This window comes from Bos taurus, chromosome 15 (assembly GCF_002263795.3).
Source record: "Bos taurus isolate L1 Dominette 01449 registration number 42190680 breed Hereford chromosome 15, ARS-UCD2.0, whole genome shotgun sequence".
Taxonomy (NCBI): Eukaryota; Metazoa; Chordata; class Mammalia; order Artiodactyla; family Bovidae; genus Bos; species Bos taurus.
The window spans coordinates 18,642,225-18,666,536 of record NC_037342.1 but is presented as its reverse complement, the minus strand read 5'-3'; the positions used below and the strand labels follow the sequence as shown (position 1 = coordinate 18,666,536).

Below are 24,312 nucleotides of genomic sequence, written 5' to 3'. Positions count from 1 at the left end.
ACAAAATCTAAAACTGCATAGAGTGAATTCAATGGTAAACCCTTAGTTTATATACTTCTGCATCTTTCTGTCTTCTGAAAATATTCAAGAGATCCTGCACCAGAAACCTTAATTTCAAAATCTTTCCAGGTTGTTATACCCCAAATTCCTTTCCCATCTGTTTTCTTCATTATAGTCATTCTTGCCCATTATAGCCATTTTATCCAGTTCTCGTTTCCTCCATTCTATATCCTTCTGACCAGAGCTAATACAGCAATGCACTACTACACACTTTTAAAACTTCTGTTGATTTTTTACTGCCCATTCATTAATAAACTGGGCTTCCCTGGGGGCTCAAACGGCAACGCATCTATCTATCTGCAATGCGGGAGACCTGGGTTTGATCCCTGGAGAAGGAAATGGCAACCCACTCCAGTTCTCTTGTCTGGGAAATCCCATGGATGGAGGACCCTGGTAGGTTACAGTCCACGGGGTCGCAAACAGTCAGACACGACTGAGTGACTTCAGTTTACTGAACCCATTATAAGGCATTGTAAGTGCTGTGTTTGGCTCTGTGCATACAGAGGAGAGATAAAACAGTCCTGCTCTCAAGAAACTTGTCATATAACAGAGGGAACAGGCCTATAAGCAAATGTCTGCAACATTACATAATAAAGCACTGCAACAGGCCTAAGAAACATGCTCAGATCAGTGCTATGAAGAGAATGCTGATAATGGGGAAGGTTGACAGGAAGCACAATGACTAGTTAGGAGATCACTGCAGAAATGTGAACAGGTCACGATGAGAATCTGAACTCTGCCTGAAAGTAGAAGCTGTAAAGATGGAGAAGAAACAATGGCGGTATGAGAGTCATTATGAAGAAGAATTAACCATGAACCAGCAAAGTGAAGGGTGGGGAAAGGGAGAAGCTGAGGAGTCATCAAGTTTCTCATTTCGATGCCTGAAGGATGTTAGTATCACTCATGAGGATGTCAAGTACAAAGGCAGGAGAAACCTTTCAGATACAAATATGGACTTAGGGTGAGATGGAAGTGTTTGTGGATATTCCCTTTCTTGAATTCATGAATCATTTGCACCAGTAACCAAAAACTATTTTTGTGTATGGAGTGGAAAGTAGGAAAGAGAGAAGACAAGGAGAAGGTGATACATCTATGAACAGATCAGTGGTGTCGTGCCAAGGCACAGATTCCTTTCCCTGTGAAGAGTTTGCCAGTCATTTGTAACCAAAAGAGAATCTGTCTTGTTCTACTCATAATCACGAGCTGGCTCTGGGCTGGGATCTGTGGAGCATCCTCAACAAGGCACTTGTAGAGGACCTAAAGCATACGAGGTGCTCACTAGCAGATCTGGTTTTAGATAACAAAGTCTTCAGATTCAGGACTTCTATTTATAAATGACTACCCAGTCTGCAAGTGTAAGTTAAAAGATGTCTTTAGGAAGGCTAATTTAAGAATATGCAAAATTCACTGTTTCAGGAATTGGCCAAGTATTTTAATCTTAAAAGCCTTCCCTTGAGAATCTCTCATATTTCTGGATACAATGAAAACAGTAATATTTTATAGGAAATATGTTTATTATTGATCATGGCAATTCAAAAATATTTGTTTTTTTCTCAGGGTTGGTCCGTCATACTCTTTAGAAATATTAAATATATCAAAATTGTGAGCAATTTTGTTTAATATCACAGAGAAACTTCTGTATGGTAAGCAAGACAGGAACCGCTAACAATGAAACAAGGTCTTCAGAACTTGCCAGTAAAACACAGAAAGCATTTCCAATGATAGATGTAGGAACCCATGGATAGAATCTAACAGAGCACATGCTGGAAAACAGGATCAGCAAATTTTATAATCCACTGTTACTGTGAGTTTCCTCTGGGATGCTTCAAGCACGGCCTGTGAAAGGGGCTTAGAGATGTGATCACTCCTGTCTGAAGAATGGGTCCTCTGGACATGGGACTCATGTTACTTAAGTGCCCCAAACCTACTGTTTTTTTCAACTTCTTGTCCACATAATCATGACCAGAGATTTAAAGGAGAAGACAAGAGCAGGAACAATTTAGCTCTGACTTTTGAGCAGATGTAACACCAGCTCTTCGTCCTCAGCTAAAGACAGGCCTGTATCCAAAGGTTCTAAGGTTTCCCACTTGGTTTTCTTTCGGTCACGACTTGCTGGTCCCGCGTCTTCTACTTCACTGTTGTTCCTTTTCCTCATTGTCTGCTTCTTCTTGATATCACTGGTGGAAACAAATCCAACGATTTCCGTTATAAATAACTACATTATTATGAAATTAGACATTAAAAATAGGACAAAATTACCAGTAACAGATACTAGACAAAGTGGTATTATTATTCAAGAAGGAAAGAAGCTATAATAACATCAGGCTATCTGTGTCATAAATAAGTCCCTTCTCATTCATTAACAGATGTGGGCAAAGGGCTATCATATACCAGGCACTGGGCAGGGTACATTGTACACACGGTCTCATCTAATCCTCACAATAATTCTAGGAGCTCTGGATACAGCATCCACAATTTGAGGACACCAACTGGCCCAGAGTCTGGCTCCAGACTGGCTCCAATCTGTGCTTGTTCTGCCATATCAAACCATCTCTATCTAAGGTTAGTTTATCCTTTAGGTAATATCTGTTGCATCAATTTGTGATACATGGATCAGGAATAAAATAGAACATGAAATGTTAAGTTAAAAATTACTTAAGACAAAAAGTAATTCTGCCCCATTTAAATCTGTATCTAAGATTCACAAATGGTCTTAAGAAAACATAAACATTACTGTGGTATTCTGCACACACTTGACACACAGACCATAAAAATATAACTAATTTCTGAAGGTAGAAAAAACCACTTGACACAAGAAAAACTGAAGAAAAAATAAAATATCCTCAAGGCATTTTGAAAACCATTATCCATCATCATGTTCAAAGATGACCAAATTATTGGCCACAAGTTTAAAACAAAATTTAAAAATCCACCTGGTAGTTATGCCAGTAGCAGCTGTTTATTAAGGGCTTACCAATGGTCTGGCACTGCGCTACATGCTTTACATAGACTACAACATTTATCTTCATGAAAATCCTTGGTGTGGGGAGCACTGGCCTCATTCTACAATGAGGTTAAGAGAGGTTAAATGACTGAACCCATATTATGCACGTGATCTTCAAACTTACATCTGAATGACTCTAAATTCAAAAGCCAGATGATGGAAACCAAAATATATTCCAAGCATAAGATGCATTCCAAAAGACAACAAACTGCTCCAGTTTCAAACAACGCTATTATACCTTAAGAAGATAGCTGGGATATCAAGTGAATGTGCCTAATCAATATATCCAGTTCTGACCAGCTTGAAGGAAATCTGTAAATAATTTTCCCATGCACCTCCCACAAATGCCCAGTACTCTAACTCAGCAGCCATTCTCTCTCACCATTGGAGGAAAGATACACTGACAACACTATGAGGTTATTTAAAGCCACAAATAACCATATTTTAAAAGGGTGGGTACCTACAGAGATGAACATGAAAGAGTTCCTTATAATGAGAATCCAGCCAGTAAAGAAAAGAAAGCTCTTCTTAGCAGAAAGAGGACTTTAAGAAAAAGTACTGAGTCCTGATCTTCTTGAGTATGGCCAGTTTGGTGCCAATTCCACTGGACTAGAGTACCATGATTTATTTGGAACAAGTTAATACTGATTTTGCTCTGCCTGTACCTCAAGTGCATCTCAGAGCAGCCTAATTAGTGGGTTTTACTTATGCATCCTTTGTTAATGTGCTCCTCACATTATATTCTGTACAGGAAACAGCTGGTTCAGAAAATTAAAAAAAAAAAAACTTGGAAAATTTATGTAGATGGAAAATATTTTCAGAATTAGCAACTTTGCTGCTTTGTGGACCAGTTAAAATTTTAAAAAGATATTTTATACTACTTTCCATAGCAAGTAAGTTGCAATTGGTATGAAAAATTAATTATTAAATAATAATTTAGATATTCTATAGGCAAGTTACCCATGTGGATGATACTAATGGCAGAAAGTGAAGAGGAACTAAACAGTCTCTTGATGAGGGTGAAGGAAGAGAGTGAAAGGCTTAAAACTAAACATTAAAAAAACTAAGATGGTATCTGGCCCCATTACTTCATGGCAAATAGAGGGGAAAAGGTGGAGGTAGGGACATATTTCCTCTTCTTGGGTTCTAAAATCACTAAGGATGATGCCTGCAGTCATGAAATCAGAAGACAATTGCTTCTTGGCAGGAAAGCTATGACACCTAGATAGTGTGTTGAAAAGCAGAGATATTACTCTGATGACAAAGGTCCATATAGTCAAGCCATGGTCTTCCCAGTGGTCACATACAGTTTTGAGAGCTGGACCAGGAAGAAGGCAGAGTGCCAAAGAATTGATGCCTTTAAAACTGTGGTGCTGGAGAAGAGTCCCTTGGATAGCAAGGAGATCAAACCAGTCAATCTTAAGGGAAGTCAACCCTGAATGCTCAAGCTGAAGCTCCAATATTTTGGTCATCTGATGTGAACAGCTGACTCACTAGAAAAGTCCCTGATACTGGGAAAGACTGAGGGCAGAAGGAGAAGAGGGAGTCAGAGGAGGAGATGGCTGGATGGCATCACTGATGCAAGGTACATGAATTTGGGCAAACTTTGGGAGTGGTAAGAGACAGGGAGGCCTGGCATGCTGCGTCTATGGGGTCACGAAAAGTTGAACATGACTGGGTGACTGAACAACAACAACAACTTACCCCAAAGGGGGATAATGTTATGAATCTAGAAAACATTTCCCCAAAAGAGAATAATGTAATAAATCTGAAAATATTAGTCAAAACATGGTCATAATTTGGTATCTTCAGAAAAGGACTCTTCTAAATAGTGCAGTACTAGAGGGTGATGTCAGCAACATGGCTAAATGGGATATCCTTACTCATGTTCCCATCCAACAACAACAATCTGGCATCCATCCATGGACAAAAGTGCCTTTGCGGATACTGCAGGATCTAGCACTATACACCAAAAGACCCTAGAGGAGTCTCAACCAATCACGTGTGAGTAAGCGGCATAAGGACCTCAATCTCAGCTGTGAACCCTGCAGTGGACCACAAACCACAGTTCTAGGCCTTCTTGGCTGTGGAATAACAATAACTTGTTGGCCGTCTGAGACAATCAGCCACAGACAAGTGAGACTTTATTTAAGTCTGGGTCTCCTGTGGAGAAGTTTCAGCATACCAATGGAGCAAAAAAATGAGAGTTTGGACACACTGGAGAGGGTAAATGAAACAGCTTGATTTTATTCACACCAATCCTCCCCAAAGGTGGCATAGTTCAGGGCCAAGAGAGATCTTGGCCTGTGATTTTTCCCATGAAGGTAAGTGAGAGCATGTGAGTGAGTGCTTGACCTCCCCAACTGTGTGAAACGTCTTTCCCATTTCTCTCTCACCCTATCCAGAGAACTAAATCATGAGCTCCACAGGGTGGTGGGAAGACAGGCTAGGTAGATAGGACTCTCAGAGGGAGTTAAAAGGACATGAATCCTACCACCTACATCTTGAATTCCACCCAGATGCCTGCCCATGAAGTGCTGGAGATGCCTTGCAAGTAGATCTCTCCAACTGGCCCATGGGCACCCCCAGAGCTCCATGGGCCTCACCCAACCTCACCCCTGTCCTGCCTGTGTCCAGCTCCCTGCAAGTGCTCCTGAGGCTAGTGGTGAGAGTGAGTTTTGGCAGATAGCTAATGAGCATGAACCAAATCTGTGGGTCAGGGATAGGCCACAAACTTCAGCTTTAGGATCACCCATGCGAAAACAAAAGGGAAGCTATCAGTATTCAACCTCGTGCATTGCAGGATCAAGAGAAGGGACACAAGCTTAATAATTCTGCCTTAAAAGAGAGCAAGAAGCACAGAGCAGGCATATGTAAGGAAAGCCTGAGAAAGCCTCAGAATCCCTAGAAAGGCTGACAGAGGTATTTCTCTCCTGAAGGCAGTTAGTAAAGACTGGAGGAGACGACTGCTATTGCAAATGTGAGGACAGCAACACAAAACTTGAAACGTGAAAAATTAAGGAAACACGACACCACCAAAAGGATCAAAATAATCTTCTAAGAAACAATCGCAAAGAGATAAAGTTCTACGATTTGCTGGATAAAGAATTCAAAATAGCTGTTTTAAGGAAGCTCAATGCAGATACATCAAAAGTATTGAAAAGAAAAAAGTTGCCAACCAAAAATACAGACATTCTTCAGAATTTGTGGGAAATTAGTTTCAGAACTCTCCTCCCTTCCCCTCTCAGGTTACCAAAATCTGCATATACTCAAGTACTTATATAAAATGGTGTAGGATTTACTGGCATATAAACTACTCACATCCTCCCATATGCTTTAAATCATTCCTACACTACTTTTAACACTCAATACAATGTAAATGCTATTTAAATGTTGCTGGTGCATGGCAAACTTAAGTTTTGGAACTTTCTGGAATCTTTCTCCTTATGTACTTTTGATTCACACTTGGTTGAATGTGGAACCCATAGATACAAAAAACTAACTGTACTCTAACTGGTAAAACTGTCCTTCAGAAATGAAGGCAAGATAAAGTCTATCCCAGACAAATAAAAGCTGAAGGAATCCATCACCACTAGACCTGTCATATTTAAAAAAAAAAAAAAGATGAAAGAAGTTCAAATTAAATCAGAGAACATTAATTAGTACATGAAAATATCCAACACACCAGTAAACATACTATTGCAATATGGTGGTGTGTTTAACATGCATCTTTCATATATTGGTTAAAGGACAAGAATATTAAGAATTACTATAGCTATGTACTGGTTAATAAATACACAAGATAAAAGGTGATATATAACTGTGACATCAAAAGCATAAAAAGAGGGGATAAATGGGTAGAAATATTTGATATGATTGAAATAGGCTATTATTAGTGTGAAACAGACTGTTATATCTATATGATGACTTATGTAAGCTTCATAGGAACCACAAAGCAAAAATCTATAGCACATTCACAAAAGATAAAGAGAAGGGAATCAAAGCATACCACTACAAGAAATCATCAATTTACAAATTATGTAGCAAGAGAGAGGAAAAAAAGAACAAGAGATCAACAAAACAGCCAGAAAACAATACAATGGCATTAGTAATTCCTTACATATCAATCTTATTCAAAATGTAAATGGACTAAATTCTCCAATGAAAAGGCATAGTGTGTGTGGAGGGACAACACCCAACTATATGCGCAAAGAGTCGACAGGACTGAGCGACTTCACTTTGACATGCTGCTTACAAGAAACTCAATTCAGCTTTAAGAACATATACTCTCAAGATGAAACGCTGGAAAAAGATATTCCTAGAAACCAAAAGGGAACTGATGTACTAAACTTTCATCAGATTGAATATACTTTAAGCTAAAAATGGTAACAAGAGACAAACAAGATCATTATGCAATGACAAAGAGATCAAATCATTAAGAGGATATAACAATAATAAATACACATACACCAAACATTGGAGGACCACAATGTATCAAATACTAATAGATGTGAAGACAGAAATAGACAACAATACAGCAAGTGAAGGAGAAATAGACAACAATACAGCAAGTGAAGGGAACTTTAGTATAACACTTTCAACAACGGCTAGATCATCCAGACAAAAAATTAAAAGGGACACGCTGGATTAGAACTACACTTTAGATCAAAGAGATTTAATAGACAGATAAAGGACATTCTGCCTAACAGCAGCAGAATACACATTTTTCTCAAGCATGCTCAGAACATTCTTGAAGATAGATAAGCCACAAAACAAATCTAAGTAATTTAAGGAGACTGAAATCATATCAAATATTTTTACCAACCACAATGGTATGAAACTAGAAATTATAAGAAAACTGAAAAATTCACAATATGTGGAAATTAAACAACACTGTCCTGAACAACCAATCGGTCAAAGAAGAAAGCAGGCAAATCAAAAAATACCCCAGAAAGCAACAAAATATACTTTCTTCTGAAGTGCACACAGAACACAGAACATTCTCTCGGACAGACCGCATCTTGGGTCACAAATGAAGCCTCAGTAAATTTAAGAAAATTGAAATCATATCAAATATCTTTTCCAACCACAACACTATGAGATTACAAATCAATTACAGGAAAAAAATATTGTAAAAAACACAAACATGTGGAGGCTAAACAATATGTTATTAAATATCACTGGATCACAGAAGAAATCAATGAGGAAATAAAAAATAACTAGAGACAAATAACAATGAAAATAGGACAATCCAAAATGTATGGCATGCAGAAAAAGCAGTTGTCAGAGGGAGGTTTATAGCAATACAGCCTTATCTGAAGAAACAGCAAAAGTCTCAAATAAACAACCTAACCTCACACCTAAAGCAACTAGAGAAAGAAGAACAAACAAAACCCAAAGTCAGTAGAGGGAAAGAAATCATAAAGATCAGAGGAGAAACAGAGATGAAGAAAACAACAGCAAAGATTAATGAAACAACTGAGTGACTAACACTTCTCACTTCAAATGAAACTATAATCTGGTTCTTTGAGAAGAAAAAGAAAATGGATTAATCTTTATTCAGATTCATCAAGGAAAAAAGGGAGAGGACTCAAATCAATAAAATTAGAAATGAAAGATAAGTTACAAGGGACACCACAGAAATACAAAGGATTGTAAGAGATGACCACAAGCAACTATTAGCCAGTAGAACGGACAACCTAAAAGAAATGGACAAATTCTTAGAAAGGTACAACCTTCCAAGACTGAACTAGGAAGAAATTAAAACATGACCAGACCAGTCACAAGTACTGAAACTGAAACTGTAATTAAAAAATCTTTCAACAAACTAACTCCTGGACCACATGTCTTCACAGGCAAATTCTATTTAACATCTACCTTCCTGAAACTCTTACACAAAATTGTAGAGGGAAAAACACTCCCAAGCTCATCCTATGAAGCCATCATCACCCTGATATTAAAACCTGACAAAGATATCACAAAAAAAGAAAATTACAGGCCAGTATGACTGATGAGGGATTCCCTGGTGGCTCAGTTGGTAAAGAATCTGCCTACAATGTGGGAGACCTGGGTTTGATCCCTGGGTTGGGAAGATACCCTGGAGAAGGGAACGGCTACCCACTCTAGTATTCTGGCCTAGAGAATTCCATGGACTGTCCATGGGGTTGCACAGAGTCGGACATGACTGAGCAACTTTCACGTCATTTCACTTCATGACTAATGAACAAAGATGCAAAAATCCCCAAGAAAATACTGCTAAGTCGCTTCAGTAGTGTCTGACTCTGTGCGACCCCAAAGACGGCAGCCCACCAGGCTCCCCTGTCCCTGGGATTCTCCAGGCAAGAATACTGGAGTGGGTTGCCATTTCCTTCTCCAATGCATAAAAGTGAAAAGTGAAAGTGAAGTTGCTCAGTCGTGTCCGACTCTTAGCGACCCCATGGACTGTAGCCCAACAGGCTCCTCCATCCCTGGGATTTTCCAGGCGAGAGTACTGGAGTGGGGTGCCATTGCCTTCTCCGCGAGAAAATACTAGCACACTGAATCCAACAACCCATTAAAAGGATCATATGCCATGATCAAGTGGGATCTATCACAGGGATGCAAGGATTTCCCAAGGTCCACAAATCAATCAGTGTGACACACCATATCAACAAACTAAAAGGTAAAAACCATATCATCTCAATATATGCAGGAAATTGACAAAATTTGACAAAATTCAACACGCATTGATTAAAAAAACAAACAAAAAAATCAATGCTCCAGAAATTGGCCATAGAGGGAACCTACCTCAACATAATGAAAGCCATATATGACAAACCCACAGTAAATACCATTCTCAAAGGTTAAAAATGGAAAGCATTTCCTCTAAGATCAGGAACAAGACAAGGATGTCTACTCTTGGCAATATTTTTCAACATAGATTTAGAAGTTCTAGCCACAGCAATCAGAGAAGAAAGTGAAATAAAAGAAATCCAAATTGGAAAAGAAGTAATACTGTCACCACACAGAGAAAATCCTAAAGATGTCACCAGAAAACCACTAGAGTTCATCAGTGAATTTTGTGAAGCTTAAGGATACAAAGTTAATACAAAGTCATCTCTTATATGCTAACAATGAAAGATCAGAAATAGAAATCAAGGAAATTATCCCATTATCATTGCATCAGAAAGAATAAAATACTGAGGAATAAACGTACCTAAGGAAGCAAAGGACATATTCAGAAAATTAAAAGATGCTGATGAAAGAAATCAAAGATTACACAGACGGAGGAATATGGCATTCTTCCCATAATTACTACAAAAAAATCTTATTAATTTATATGGAAACACAAAAGATCCCGAATAGCCAAAACAATCATAAGAAAGAAAAATGGAGTTGGAAGAATCAGGCTCCATGGCTTTACACTATACTACATGGCTGCAGTAACCAAGACAGTAGGGTACTAGTACAAACACAGAAATGGAGATCAATGACACAGGATAGAAAGCCTAGAGGTAAACCCAGGCACTTATGGGCACCTAATAATCTGTGACAAAGGAGACAAGAATATGCAATGGAGAAAAGACAGCCTCTTCAATAAGTGGTGCTGGGAAAACTGGACAGCCATATGCAAAAGAACGAAATTAGAACACCATCTAACACCATACACAAAAATAAATTCAAAATGGATTAAAGAGCTGAATATAAGGTCAGAAACTATAAAATTCTTAGAGGAAAACAGGAAAAACACTCTTTGATATAAACTACAGCAAGATCTTTTTTGACCCATCTCCTAGAGTAACGATAATAAAAACAAAAATAAACAAATGGGACTTAATTAAAATTAGAAGCTTTGGTACAGCAAAGGAAACCATAAACAAGATGAAAAGACAACTCTCAGAATGGAAGAAAATATTTGCAAATGAAGCACTGGACAAAGAATCAATCTCCAAAATATACAAACAGCTCATGGAGCTCAATTAAAAATTTTTTTTTAAATGGATGCAAGATTTAAACAGACATCTCTCCAAAAAAGACATTCAGATGGCCAAGAGGCACAGGAAACAATGTTCAACATCACTAATTATCAGAGAAAGGCAAATCAAGATTACAAGGAGCTATCACCTTACACCAGTCAGAACGGTCATTATCAAAACAAATCTACCAACAGTACATGCTGGAGACGAGTGGAGAGAAGGGAGCCCTCCCGCACTACCGGTGGCAATGTAAACTGATACAGCCACTGTGGAGAACAGTATGGAGGGTCCTTAAAAAACTAACGACAGAACTACCATATGACCCAGCAAGGCCACTACTGGGCATATACCCTGAGAAAACTATAATTCAAAACAATGCACCCCAATGCTCACTGCAGCATTATTTTCAATAGCCAGGACATGGAAGCCACTTAAATGTCCAACAGCAGATGAAGGAAGATGTGGCACATATGAACAACAGAACATTATTCTGTCATAAAAAGGAAAGAAACTTGGTCATTTGTAGAGAGTAGATGGACCTAGAGCATGTCATACAGAGTGAAGTAAGTCAGAAAGAGAAAAACAAGTATCATATATTAACATATATATGTGGTATCTAGAAACATGGTACAGATAAACCTAGCTCCAGGGCAAGAATACAGATGCAGACCTAGGGAACAGACGTGTGGACACAGTGGAGGAAGGGGATGGAGGGACAAATTGGGAGATTAGGACTGACACATGAACACTACCATTTGTAAAACAGATAGCTAGTGGGAACCTGCTATAAAGTACAGGGGACCAAAGGCTGTAAGGAGGCTCACAGTATGAAATGAAAACTGGGTAGTGGCTGCAAAACAGGGCTGGGAATCTGAGGCTGAACTCTGCATTTCATTTTTATGTTAGTATTTCTGTGGGAGTTAGAGTGCCAAACTCTCCATATTCTTCAAATGTATTATGTTAAGTGTCAAGAAGGACCATATTACTGTTCAATATTAAGAGTACAACATACTAGGTTGATAAAATATGCCTTAAAAAGCAAAAGGATGGCTCAGAGCATTAAAAGCCCCACTATTTCTGTAAAACTATAAAAGCAAAAGAATCAGAGCTACTTATCTTTTAATACTCTAATTAACAGATTCAATGAGCAATGTGATTTACTGCTATGTAAGTCAGGTATATGACTTAAAGAACCTATCAAACAACAACACATACACACACACAAATATCATGCTGTAATATGTAATCTGAATCAACAATAACAGAGTTTTACTTCAATGACTTTTTAGTGAAAATGTTAACACAAAAGCTTGTCATGATACCCACAGGGAGCATCTGAGCCAATCTATTCATTGCTAATAATTAAGAAAAAAAAATTTAACATTGGGATGTGAATTCTATTTTAACATTTTAATAAACATATTAATAACTAAGTTTTAAATGGAATACAACTTTCCTACTTTCTAAATTCTCTGAACCCAAACCTCAAATTCTCCCAGAAACTGAACTGATTTTCCAACAGGTTTGATTTCCTGGTTTCAGGTGCTTGTAGCTACCTAGTCACCCAGAATAAGGGTGGAGTCTGAATTACACTTATGAGCAACAGAAGAGGGAGAAACACACGAGCTAACGTGGTAGGGTCAGCCCTCCTTCTGGCACTTCTCATCCATGGCCCTTGCCCAGAAGATCAGAGACATTCTTTCGAGTCCCCTCTGTGCCCCCTGTAGCACTTCCCTCCTTCTTGGTCCTCCTCTGTTTCAAGATCCATCTTCAATTCCATCATCATCCACAAAGGCACCTAAGCTCCCTATTAAAAGTGATCATTTTCCTCTGAATTCCTATAACTTTAATTGTTCACTAGTCATTTTTTGCACCTAGCATTACTATTTCCTGACACTGAAGGGATTTTTTTTTCATGTATGCATCTTAATTCCCAATTAGAATGCAAACTGCTAGGTGGGAATGTAAATTAGTACAACCTTTCTGGAGGGCAAATGCTAACACCTTTTAAGAATGCACATCCAGCAATCTCTCTTCTAAGAATTTATCCCCAGGAAATAATTAGAGCTGTGTATAAAGATTTAGTTACAGGATATTTAAGCAAAGCTACTTGTAATTTCAGAAAGTCAGAAACCCATAGGTCCAATCATAAGATATTAATTTGTTAAGTAAATTATAAAATTAGAAATGAAATACTACGCAGCTATTTTTAAAATGTTGCAGGAATTTCATTACTGATACTGAAAACAGCTACAAAACCAATACAGAATAAGTATCTATCTTTGTTTAAAAAGGCTGCACTTATGTTTGCACTGAATAAGATTTGGGAAGATTTTTTAAAATATTCTTTTTTGCTGGTATATGTATCTCAGTTTTTCTGTAACAAGCCTGTATTACTCTTTGCAATTAAAAAAGAAGAATCAGATTTGAAAGGAAATGTAGTTCTGAGCAAAGAATTACAATTATTCTTTGTAATTCTATATACTTCAAAGCATAAATAAGTGTGCTACAAAAGCTTCAACCTGGGTCTCTGGATCCACAGAAGTATGGGGAAAGGTAAGATTTCTTTTGTCGTGATAGATGGGTCATGGGTTATTTTCAGCATTTCAAAATGCCTGCAACTGTATGCCCTAGACTAAGGTATACATTTTTTTGCTTTTGTCTGAAATAATAATAGCTGAGCTTTGTGAATACTTACAAGCTTGGGAGGACTGGAAACTATGCCTTTGTTAATAAAACAAATGTGAAACATTAACTTTTTGTTAACTTTCTTGAAAGACAAAAATTTTTCAAAACAGAGGGACCACAGGAATTGAAAGCAAATGAAAACATTGGAAGTCATTGTTCTAGACTTGAGAACTGTGCTCCACGGATTATACTTTCCAGATTTACATATTAAGCTTTTTAAAAAAAAGCCATTTAATAATGATTTCCATGCCCACTATGCTCTAAGAAAAAAGGAAAAGGTTAAAAACCAGTTTTCTTAAATCCAGGTTCTTGTTGAATTATCATACTTTAGATGGTTACTCCTTGGAAGAAAAGTTATGACCAACCTAGATAGCATATTAAAAAGCAGAGACATTACTTTGCCAACAAAGGTCCGTCTAGTCAAGGCTATAGTTTTTCCAGTGGTCATGTATGGATGTGAGAGTTGGATTGTGAAGAAAGCTGAGTGCCGAAGAACTGATGCTTTTGAATTGTGGTGTTGGAGCAGACTCTTGAGAATCCCTTGGACTGCAAGGAGATCCAACCAGTGCATTCTAAAGGAGATCAGTCCTGGGTGTTCTTTGGAAGGAATGATGCTAAAGCTGAAACTCCAGTACTTTGGCCACCTCATGCGAAGAGCTGACTCATTGGAAAAGACTCTGATGCTGGGAGGGATTGGGGGCTGGAGGAGAAGGGGACGACAGAGGATGAGATGGCTGGATGGCATCACCGACTCGACAGACGTGATTTTGAGTGAACTCTGGGAGTTGGTGATGGGCAGGGAGGCCTGGTGAGCTGCGATTCATGGGGTCGCAGAGAGTCAGACACGACTGAGAGACTGAACTGAACTGAAACCCTTATGTCTCCCATGTAACAGTGCTCCCATTCCTGCCAACCCAACATATGCTTAAAAGAGGACTCTTTGTAAAATACACCTTGGTTCTTGCAATTCTTCATCAACACTTCAGGGACTGCCTTCTTGTATTGCCTGCCTCTGTACCCTATTCTGCATTACCCCGCTTTAGTATACTCTGTTCCTCTGGACTACATTTTATTCCCTGAATATGTTCTAGGTTCTCAATTTCATTTATCTCCATTTGGAATTACCTTTTCTGTTTTACAACTATTTGAATCCTCCTTATCAAAGCCCAGTTCAAATGCTACCTTTTCCTCAAAGATTCCCTTCACATAATTCCATTTTACATACTGTCTGTGCCTCTTTCATTGCACTCATTCTGAATAGTATTACAGTAAATTCTGTACAGATTTCTTCCTGTGTCTAATAAATTTTTAGGTTTTTGTAGTCTGGGGCTGTTTGTCTTCTTTATCTGTGAAGATGATTTGAATAAAGAAGTCATTCAGGGAGAGGAGGGAGGCTCAAGAGAGGGGATATATGGGTAATTATGACTGATTCACGTAGTTGGAGGGCAGAAACCAACACAACATTGTAAAGCAATTTTCCTCCAATTAATAAAAAGAAGTCATTCAATAAATGTCCACTCATCTGAAAGACAGAAATCATGACCTTTTTGAAGGTTCTTCAAGTCCTGAAAAGTATCATTACTGCAATGAAGAAGGCAGGCAAGGTTTCAACAAACTCTGCTTTTAATTCAAGTTGCAACAGTCACAGGGGAAAGCCTTATGCCTGGGAGAACTCTCACAGCACTCAGTTTGGTTTGTGGGTACACAGGCTCCAGTCTGCTGACTAACCCCTTGTTTTTAATAGCACAAGTTCCCAGTGTTCTAAATTTCAACTTTGCATATGCTTTTCAAAGTCATATAAACCATGTTTTCAAAATCCTACGGTCATGTTATGGCTAAATTCCATAACTCACTATCTTCCACAGTGCTTTTGACTTATAAAATATGCATCTTTAGCCTAGAATTCCTTCCTAACCACCAGATCAGCATATTCAACTGGATCTTGGCTATCTATCTGTATTTTCAAAGGTGTGCAAACGCAACATGTCCCTAACTACTACCCGTTTCCCCCCCAATATATTCTTTCTCCTATATTTTCCTTCCAAGCAAACAGTAATACCCCTACTAAAAGCCTAGAAGTCATCCTTTAACCACTTCTTCGCATCTTTAATTTAATTGATCATTTCTTCACTAATCTCTCTCAAATTCATCTAAGTCTTCCTAGCACCTCTGACACTATCTTAATTTGAAAGCTTTGCCCATATTTGTCATTCATTCTCCTCCTTCTCCTGACTCAACCCTGGGAAGCCTCCCAGACCATCCTAGTCTAGGTTAAGTGCCCCCTCTTAGGTGACCCCCTAGGGCTATGCACTCCTCAGCTACACCCTAGGAAATGCTCCACTCAGATGGTTCACCCATCAGATCTCAAGTTTCTTGAAGAAAAAAACTGTCTTATTCTTTGCCATCACATTCCCTAGTATCCAGAGACTCAATAAGTACTTCTTAAATAAATGATGAATAAACTCACAAAGCTAAGCTTCTATACTGCTAAATATCCAACCCACTCAATTACATAAAGTTAGGTAGAATGATCTCTAAAAATCACATTCTTAATTTCTGTGTCAGTCAGTATATAAGCAGACATTAAAATCTGGACTGTATTTTTTTTCAAGTAGCATATCATTAATTCCAAAGAAATCCAAAGATCAAAGCTACAGTGAAAAGTAAAACGTTAACTGCATAGGGAAAATACTACTAGAAAGAAGCAGCATCCAATAACTGCAGACTCAGAGTAAGGAATTAAATACTACATCAACATTAGAGAAGGAGTATAACTTGCCATTTTGATTCAATGAAAAAACAGTAATTTTTATTTTCTTTGAAAAAGACATGTAACTCCTCTGGGATGTATACATCTCATAATGTAAAGAATATATTTTTCTTCTAGCATGTTTAATGTTGAAATGACTGCTTTTTTAAATCAGTCACTTGACAGTTTTATAAAAAATCTGGTATGGAAAAAGTGGCTTTGGAGTCAGACTTGACTAAAATGCAACAAATGCCAAAACTTGGGAAAGCTGTTTAACTTCATGAAGTGTTAATTTCTAATTTGTAAAATGTGATTAATATCTATCTCATAGAAGATAATTGATAAATAAGGACTGGAATGCAAAAGCAGGAAGTCAAGAAACACCTGGAGTAATAGGCAAATTTGGCCTTGGAGTACAGAATGAAGCAAGGCAAAGGCTAATAGAATTCTGCCACTGGTCATAGCAAACACCCTCTTCCAACAACACAAGAGAAGACTCTACACATGGACATCACCAGATGGTCAACACTGAAATCAGATTGATTATATTCTTTGCAGCCAAAGATGGAGAAGCTCTATACAGTTAGCAAAAACAAGACCGGGAGCTGACTGTGGCTTGGATCGGGAACTCCTTATTGCCAAATTCAGACTGAAATTGAAGAAAGTGGAGAAAACCACTAGACCATTCAGGTATGACCTAAATCAAATCCCTTATGACTATACAGTGGAAGTGAGAAATAGATTTAAGGGACTAAATCTGATAGAGTGCCTGATGAACTATGGATGGAGGTTCGTGACATTGTACAGGAGACAGGAATCAAGACCATCCCCAAGAAAAAGAAATGCAAAAAAGCAAAATGGTTGGCTGAGGAGGCCTTACCAATAGCTGTGAAAAGAAGGGAAGTGAAAGGCAAAGGAGAAAAGGAAAGATATAAGCATCTGAATGCAGAGTTCCAAAGAATAGCAAGAAGAGATAAGAAAGCCTTCCTCAGTGATCAATGCAAAGAAATAGAGGAAAATAACAGAATGGGAAAGACTAGAGATCTCTTCAAGAAAATCAGAGATACCAAAGGAACATTTCATGCAAAGATGGGCTCGATAAAGGACAGAAATGGTATGGACCTAACAGAAGCAGAAGATATTAAGAAGAGGTGGCAAGAATACACAGAAGAACTGTACAAAAAAGATCTTCATGACCAAGATAATCACGATGGTGTGATCACTCACCTAGAGCCAGACATCCTAGAATATGAAGTCAAGTGGGCCTTAGGAAGCATCACTATGAACAAAGCTAGTGGAGGTGATGGAATTCCAGTTGAACTATTTCAAATCCTGAAAGATGATGCTGTGAAAGTGCTGCACTCAACATGCCAGCAAATTTGGAAAACTCAGCAGTGGCCACATGACTGGAAAAGGTCAGTTTTCATTCCAATCCCAAAGAAAGGCAATGCCAAAGAATGCTCAAACTACCACACAATTGCGCTCATCTCACATGCTAGTAAAGTAATGCTTAAAATTCTCCAAGCCAGGCTTCAGCAATACATGAACTGTGAACTTCCAGATGTTCAAGCTGGTTTTAGAAAAGGCAGAGGAACCAGAGATCAAATTGCCAACATCTGCTGGATCATGGAAAAAGCAAGAGAGTTCCAGAAAAACATCTATTTCTGCTTTATTGACTATGCCAAAGCCTTTGACTGTGTGGATCACAATCAACTGTGGAAAATTCTGAAAGAGATGGGAATATCAGACCACCTGACCTGCCTCTTGAGAAACCTATATGCAGGTCAGGAAGCAACAGTTAGAACTGGACATGGAACAACAGACTGGTTCCAAATAGGAAAAGGAGTACGTCAAGGTTGTATATTGTCACCCTGCTTATTTAACTTATATGCAGAATACATCATGAGAAACTCTGGGCTGGAGGAAGCACAAGCTGGAATCAAGATTGCCGGGAGGAATATCAATAACCTCAGATATGCAGATGACACCACCTTTACGGCAGAAAGTGAAAAAGAACTAAAGAGCCTCTTGATAAAAGTGAAAGAGAGTGAAAAAGTTGACTTAAAACTCAACATTCAGAAAATTAAGACCATGGTAACTGGTCCCATCACTTCATGGCAAATAGACGTGGAAACAGTGGAAACAGTGCCTGACTTTATTTTTCTGGGCTCCAAAATCACTGCAAATGGTGATTGCAGCCATGAAATTAAAAGACGCTTACTCCTTGGAAGGAAAGTTATGACCAACCTAGAGAGCCTATTGAAAAGCAGAGATATTACTTTGTCACAAAGGTCCGTCTAGTCAAGGCTATGGTTTTTCCAGTGGTCATGTATGGATGTGAGAGTTGGATTGTGAAGAAAGCTGAGTGCTGAAGAATTGATGCTTTTGAACTGTGGTGTTGGAGCAGACTCTTGAGAGTCCCTTGGACTGCAAGGAGATCCAACCAGTGCATTCTGAAGGAGATCAGTCCTGGGTGTTTATTGGAGGGACTGATGTTGAAGCTGGAACTCCAGTATTTTGGCCATCTCATGTGAAGAGCTGACTCATTGGAAAAGACCCTGATGCTGGGAAAGATTGAAGGCAGGAGGAGAAGGGGATGACAGAGGATGAGATGGTTGGATGGCATCACTGACTCGATGGACATGGGTTTGGGTGGACTTCGGGAGCTGATGATGGACAGGGAGGCCTGGTGTGCTGTGGTTCATGGGGTCGCAAAGAGTTGGATACAATTGAGCAACTGAAGTGAACTGAGCTGAACTGAATGCATAGTAAATGCATTATAAATATTATAGTTTCTCCAACTATCTTCTCTCTTTTTTAATTGAAGAACAGTTGATTTACAGTATTATGTTAGTTTCAGGTGTACAACACAGTAATTCAGTACATAGCTTGTACTCCACTTAAACTTACTATAAAATAATGGCTATATTTCCATGTGCTATATAATTTATCCTCATTTCTTTTTTATATTATACCTGGTAGTTAGTATGTCTTAATCCCATACTCCTATCTTGACCTCCCCTCTTCCCACTGGTAATTACTAGTGGTAACCACTAGTTCGTTTTATTTATCTGTGAGTCTATTTCTGTTTTGCTATATACATTCATTTCTTTTTTAGACTCAGTATATAAATGACGACATATACAGTATCTGTCTTTCTCTGACTTATTTCACTAAGCATAATACTCTCTAGACAATGTCAAGGTCTACTGACATTATTGCAAATGGCAGTAACTCATTCATTTTTACGGCTAAGTAACATGTAACTGCTCAGTTCTGTTGACAACAGGAAAGGATGTGGGGGACAGGGGCAAGGGATATATAAGAACTCCACTTTTCATTCAATTTCTACTGTAAAAACTAAGGTTGCTACAGAAATGATATGTACATAGTTAATAAGAAGAAGATTTGCATAGTTCGAAAGAGCTGATACACCATCAACACATTATAACCTAAATAGTTAAACATAAAAATACATTCAAGTTTTCTCCTCTTATCCTCAGTGAATGACATGCTGCTTTAACTAATAATCTACGTCTTAGGTTATGAGTACATAACTTAAGCCGTTCCGAGTCTTCCACTGGTGTGCTCAGTTCTCCTGTCCTCGTAAACTTCATGCTAGTATACACCATTCTAATAAGCTGCCACTCTGTGGACTAGAGTAGCAGCTGCTTCTCATCCTCATCACCCTCTATCAAACCAATCAGATTCACAGTCAGGACAGACACATGGTTGAAGGATAATGGAATGAAAAAAAGGAATCTCTGGCAGCCATATAATTATAGAGACGCTTTTAAGATAAATATTTAAATTTTAATAACTGTACAAGCAATTCATGGTTAGAATGTTAGGATGAATGATTTCCTCTTTCCTAAAGAGAAGGCTTTCAATAATTCTTCATGTTTCACTTCAGAGAGGTTATTCCTAACCACTTTATATAAAGCAAACTCTCCCAATTCCTCTCTCATTACCCTACATTTATCACTTTCATGGCCCTTATCACCATCTCTTCTTTTTACATTCACTCACTGGAATATAAGCTTTATGAGGACTGGGATCTAATATTTCTCTTGCTCTATGCCAAGTACTTAGTAAACTTTCAGTATGTTTAATTCCTGAATAATGAAAACACTAAGGAAGAAAAATAGACAAGTAAAGACATTTCCCACATTCCAATCTGGTAATACAGACTCTTCATCCATACACTGAATAGGATATTTTAATGACATCATTTTCATTATATCATGCAGCACTGGTCTGTAGGGTAGTTCTGTAGTGTTGTGAAAATAGGGTCTGCCACGTTGTGTTTATGGGGTGTAATGAATGATTTTTTTTTCTTAATGAAAGATTTTGATGAGGAGGAAAGAAGAAAGTTGATATCCCAGAAGATATCCTATTCTTATAAGTGTATACACTTATTTAAAAACTCCTGCCATAGTTTTGTTTTTATAGTTAAAAATGATTATATTAGACTATTACATATCATACTCTGCTTTCTTCTTAGTTTATATCTTCCTGGTTTATATTCTTAGTTTATATTCTTACTTTGCAAGGTAAAAATTATCATCATTCAATTGATGAAGAAAACTGAAGGTCAGAGAGATTAAGTAAAATAACTTGGTATGGCCTACAACTTATAAAAGAAATGAACATTCAAACTTAGGTCAGTCTACCTGACTCCAGAAGTCGCAATTTTTCCATAGGGCAAAACAGCCTGCCTTTGTTCTAACAGAGACTTAATTTCATAAAACTCGTACTTCTCTGCATGTTGCTAAGTTTCGGATATGGAATGTACATCCATATTCCAAACTATACGCAGTGATGCCCGTGGGAAAGTCATTCCATTTCTTGGTTCATAGTGTTCATGCATGTGTGCTAAGTTGCTCGAGTTGTGTTTGACTCTTTGCAACCCACTGGACTGCAGCTTGCCTGGCTCCTCTTTTCATGGGATTCTCCAGGGGCAAGAATACTGGAGTGCGTTGCCATGCCCTCCTCCAGGGGATCTTCCCAACCCAGGGATTGAATCTGTGTCTCTTATGTCTTCTGCAGGTGGGTTCTTTACCACTAGAGCTACCCAGGAAGCCTGGTTCATAAAACCTCATGTAATTCGTATGTTAGACCTGCTAAACCAACTATTTCCGTAATACAGATGCTTCTGAGACCATTCTTTGAGGAACAGACATAGAGACATAGTTTAAATTCCCACATATTTTAATACTTAAAAGCAGAAGGAAGGAGTTTGATTCGTTGATATAATACTTTTTCATGTAGAGGAAACTACATGTCTTATTTGACTTGATTTTAAAAAATTCTCCCTCTGGCCCTTAGGAAGCTTTAGTCAATAGTTTTAACAGATGCAGAAAGGGATGGGACATTCCAACAAGAAGAATGTAATCATCAGTACTTGCCATGAATAGAAAGTCTGCTGCTGCTGCTGCTGCTGCTGCTGCGTCGCTTCAGTCGTGTCCGACTCTGTGCGACCCTAGAGACGGCGGCCCTCCAGGCCCCCCCGTCCCTGGGATTCTCCAGGCAAGAACACTGGAGTGCTTTGCCATTTCCTTCTCAAATACATGAAAGTGAAAAGTGAAAGTGAAGTCGCTCAGTCGTGTCCGACTCTTAGCGACCCCATGGACTGCAGCCTACCAGGCTGCTCCATCCATGGGATTTTCCAGGCAAGAGTACTGGAGTGGGGTGACATTGCCTTCTCTGATAGAAAGTCTACTAACTGTTAAATAGTTTACTTTAAATAAGTGATGTGAGCATACTTTAAATAAATGATGTGTAAGTAAACTCCAATACAAGAGATGAGAACATTCTCTGTAATCTGGAAACCACACTCCCTGGCCTACAGGGCCTGAACTTGGAACTGCTACTCCAAGCCTCAAGAACATTCCAAGTGCTGTCTGATATGATTGTGGCCAAGACATCAAAGAAGGAAAGATTTGTTGGGAAAACCTTTCAGCTTCTTCCCTGGTATACTAGGGTTTTACAGAAACACAATATAATCCCTACACTTCCAAGGACACTGGGACAACGGTTCCAATCATTAAGCTACAAAATGGTAACCATAATCACTTGGGATTCTGTAAGCCTGACACTGGAAGAGATTGTGCCGCCAGAAAGCATCATGATGCCGAATGTTAGAGCTCCTAACTTCTGTGGCAGCTATATTGGTTCATGTACAATTAGGGCTGTGCAAGTTGGTATGTGTTGGTATCATAAAATGGAGGATCAACATTGCCATACAAGCCTATTCAGATATCTGACAAAAGCCAGGATAGGTGGCTGATGGAAGAAAGCACACTCCTTCTACTACAGTCTCTGTACAGCTTTTCAACCTCGTGCTTTTCTTCTCTTTTTTTGGAATGCACACAAGAAATGAGGTGAAACTGCATACTGATCTAGCTGCAAGGAAGCTGAGGACAGGGAGAATTCACTCACACAGAAACCCATGGGTGTCCTTTTACAACATGCTGCCAAATAGTGTGTGGAAAGCTACCAGAGTTCAGCATCTGAATGTTCACTTGCTCTTATTTATATAAAACTCTCCTTCTTGCATTCATATCAGTAAATGCAGCTTGGACTTCTTCTTAAAGAATTTTAAGCTAATAATAAATGACCTTGGGACCATTAAAAAATTCTCAGAAATCTTTATACCTATCTTTAAATATTGGCACTCTGGTATTCAAATATGTAGTGCCAGACTTTTCCTCTTATCATAAATTTTCATTTACAAGGCCATGCCAACAATCCTAATGAAGATTAATTACTTCAGTACATTCCATAAAATCTGCCCAGCTTCCTTCTGATGGTGAAGGCTACCACATATAGAAATGGAACTGAAAATGTATCATGTCCTTAAGATGTCTCTTTTCTAGCTGCTTGGTACTAGAAACAGATTTGCAAAAACAATTTAGTCAAAGAAAATATTGATTGGCTCAGCATTCACTACAAATATAACTGTAAGAGCAGAAGATAACCTCTTAGATCAAAATTCTAATAATCAGAAAAGGTTGGGGATTGTGAGAGGGCAACAGCAGGCAGGGGATTGCAATCACATGTACATGTTTCCTTCTAAAAAACACACAACATCATTTGAGATGGGCAAAAAGTTTGGCTCCCCCATCTCACAATAAACATGTTTGAGATTCCCCTAAAGTTCATCCATCAAGTCCAGGTTAAGAAGCTCTGCTCTGTTGGAATTTAGAAGACATACATAATGATTTCTCTTCTCCCAGATTAAAAAGTTTAAACATTCACAAGAGTTCAGTTTATATTATGGATTTATCTTGCTACTAATCTGTATGTACAACATTTCTGCTCCCCAAAAACACATTAGCTTTTCTCCTCAAACTACTTTCACTGATTAGTTTTTAATATTCATGATCATCATCTACCCAATCATGTCCCTAGTGTTCTAACTATCTGGCGAAATTAAGTTTTACACTTTCATCTTACTCTTCATTAGTCCTTCAAATGATTTTAAGAGACTGAAAACCCAATGTTCAACAAAGTTATCCATTAAAGAATTACTTACAATAGCAAAAACAAAACAAAACCAAATAACAAGAATCAAAAAAGTAAAAATGGATACAACCTAAAATTCTAAAAGAGGAATGGATAAGGAAAATGATGTAATATAGTCGTTGACATTAATGTATTCTACATGAAGCACTGTGAAATGAAAAAAAGGGTGACATCACTCTCAAGGATGGTCCTAAGAAAGTGTCATTTTCAACAGTCTTTTCAGTGAAAGCAAAGTTGCCATGCAACATCATCAGGGCAGAAATCAAGAGAACCCTTAGAGGTGTTTCATCACCCTTAAGAGATGGTTCATTCTGGTCTCATGGCATCCT

At 38.3% G+C, this 24,312-nt stretch overlaps 1 protein-coding gene across 1 annotated transcript in view; it reads right to left on the bottom strand.

Moving 5' to 3' along the window:
• Positions 1 to 1,560: 1,560 nt before the first annotated feature.
• Positions 1,561 to 24,312, bottom strand: part of DDX10 (DEAD-box helicase 10) — a 306,774-nt gene continuing 284,022 nt past the window's right edge. Inside the window, 1 exon segment of the mRNA NM_001076881.2 lies at positions 1,561 to 2,237. Coding sequence (NP_001070349.1) covers positions 2,060 to 2,237 — 178 coding nt within the window. The 3' untranslated portion in view covers positions 1,561 to 2,059.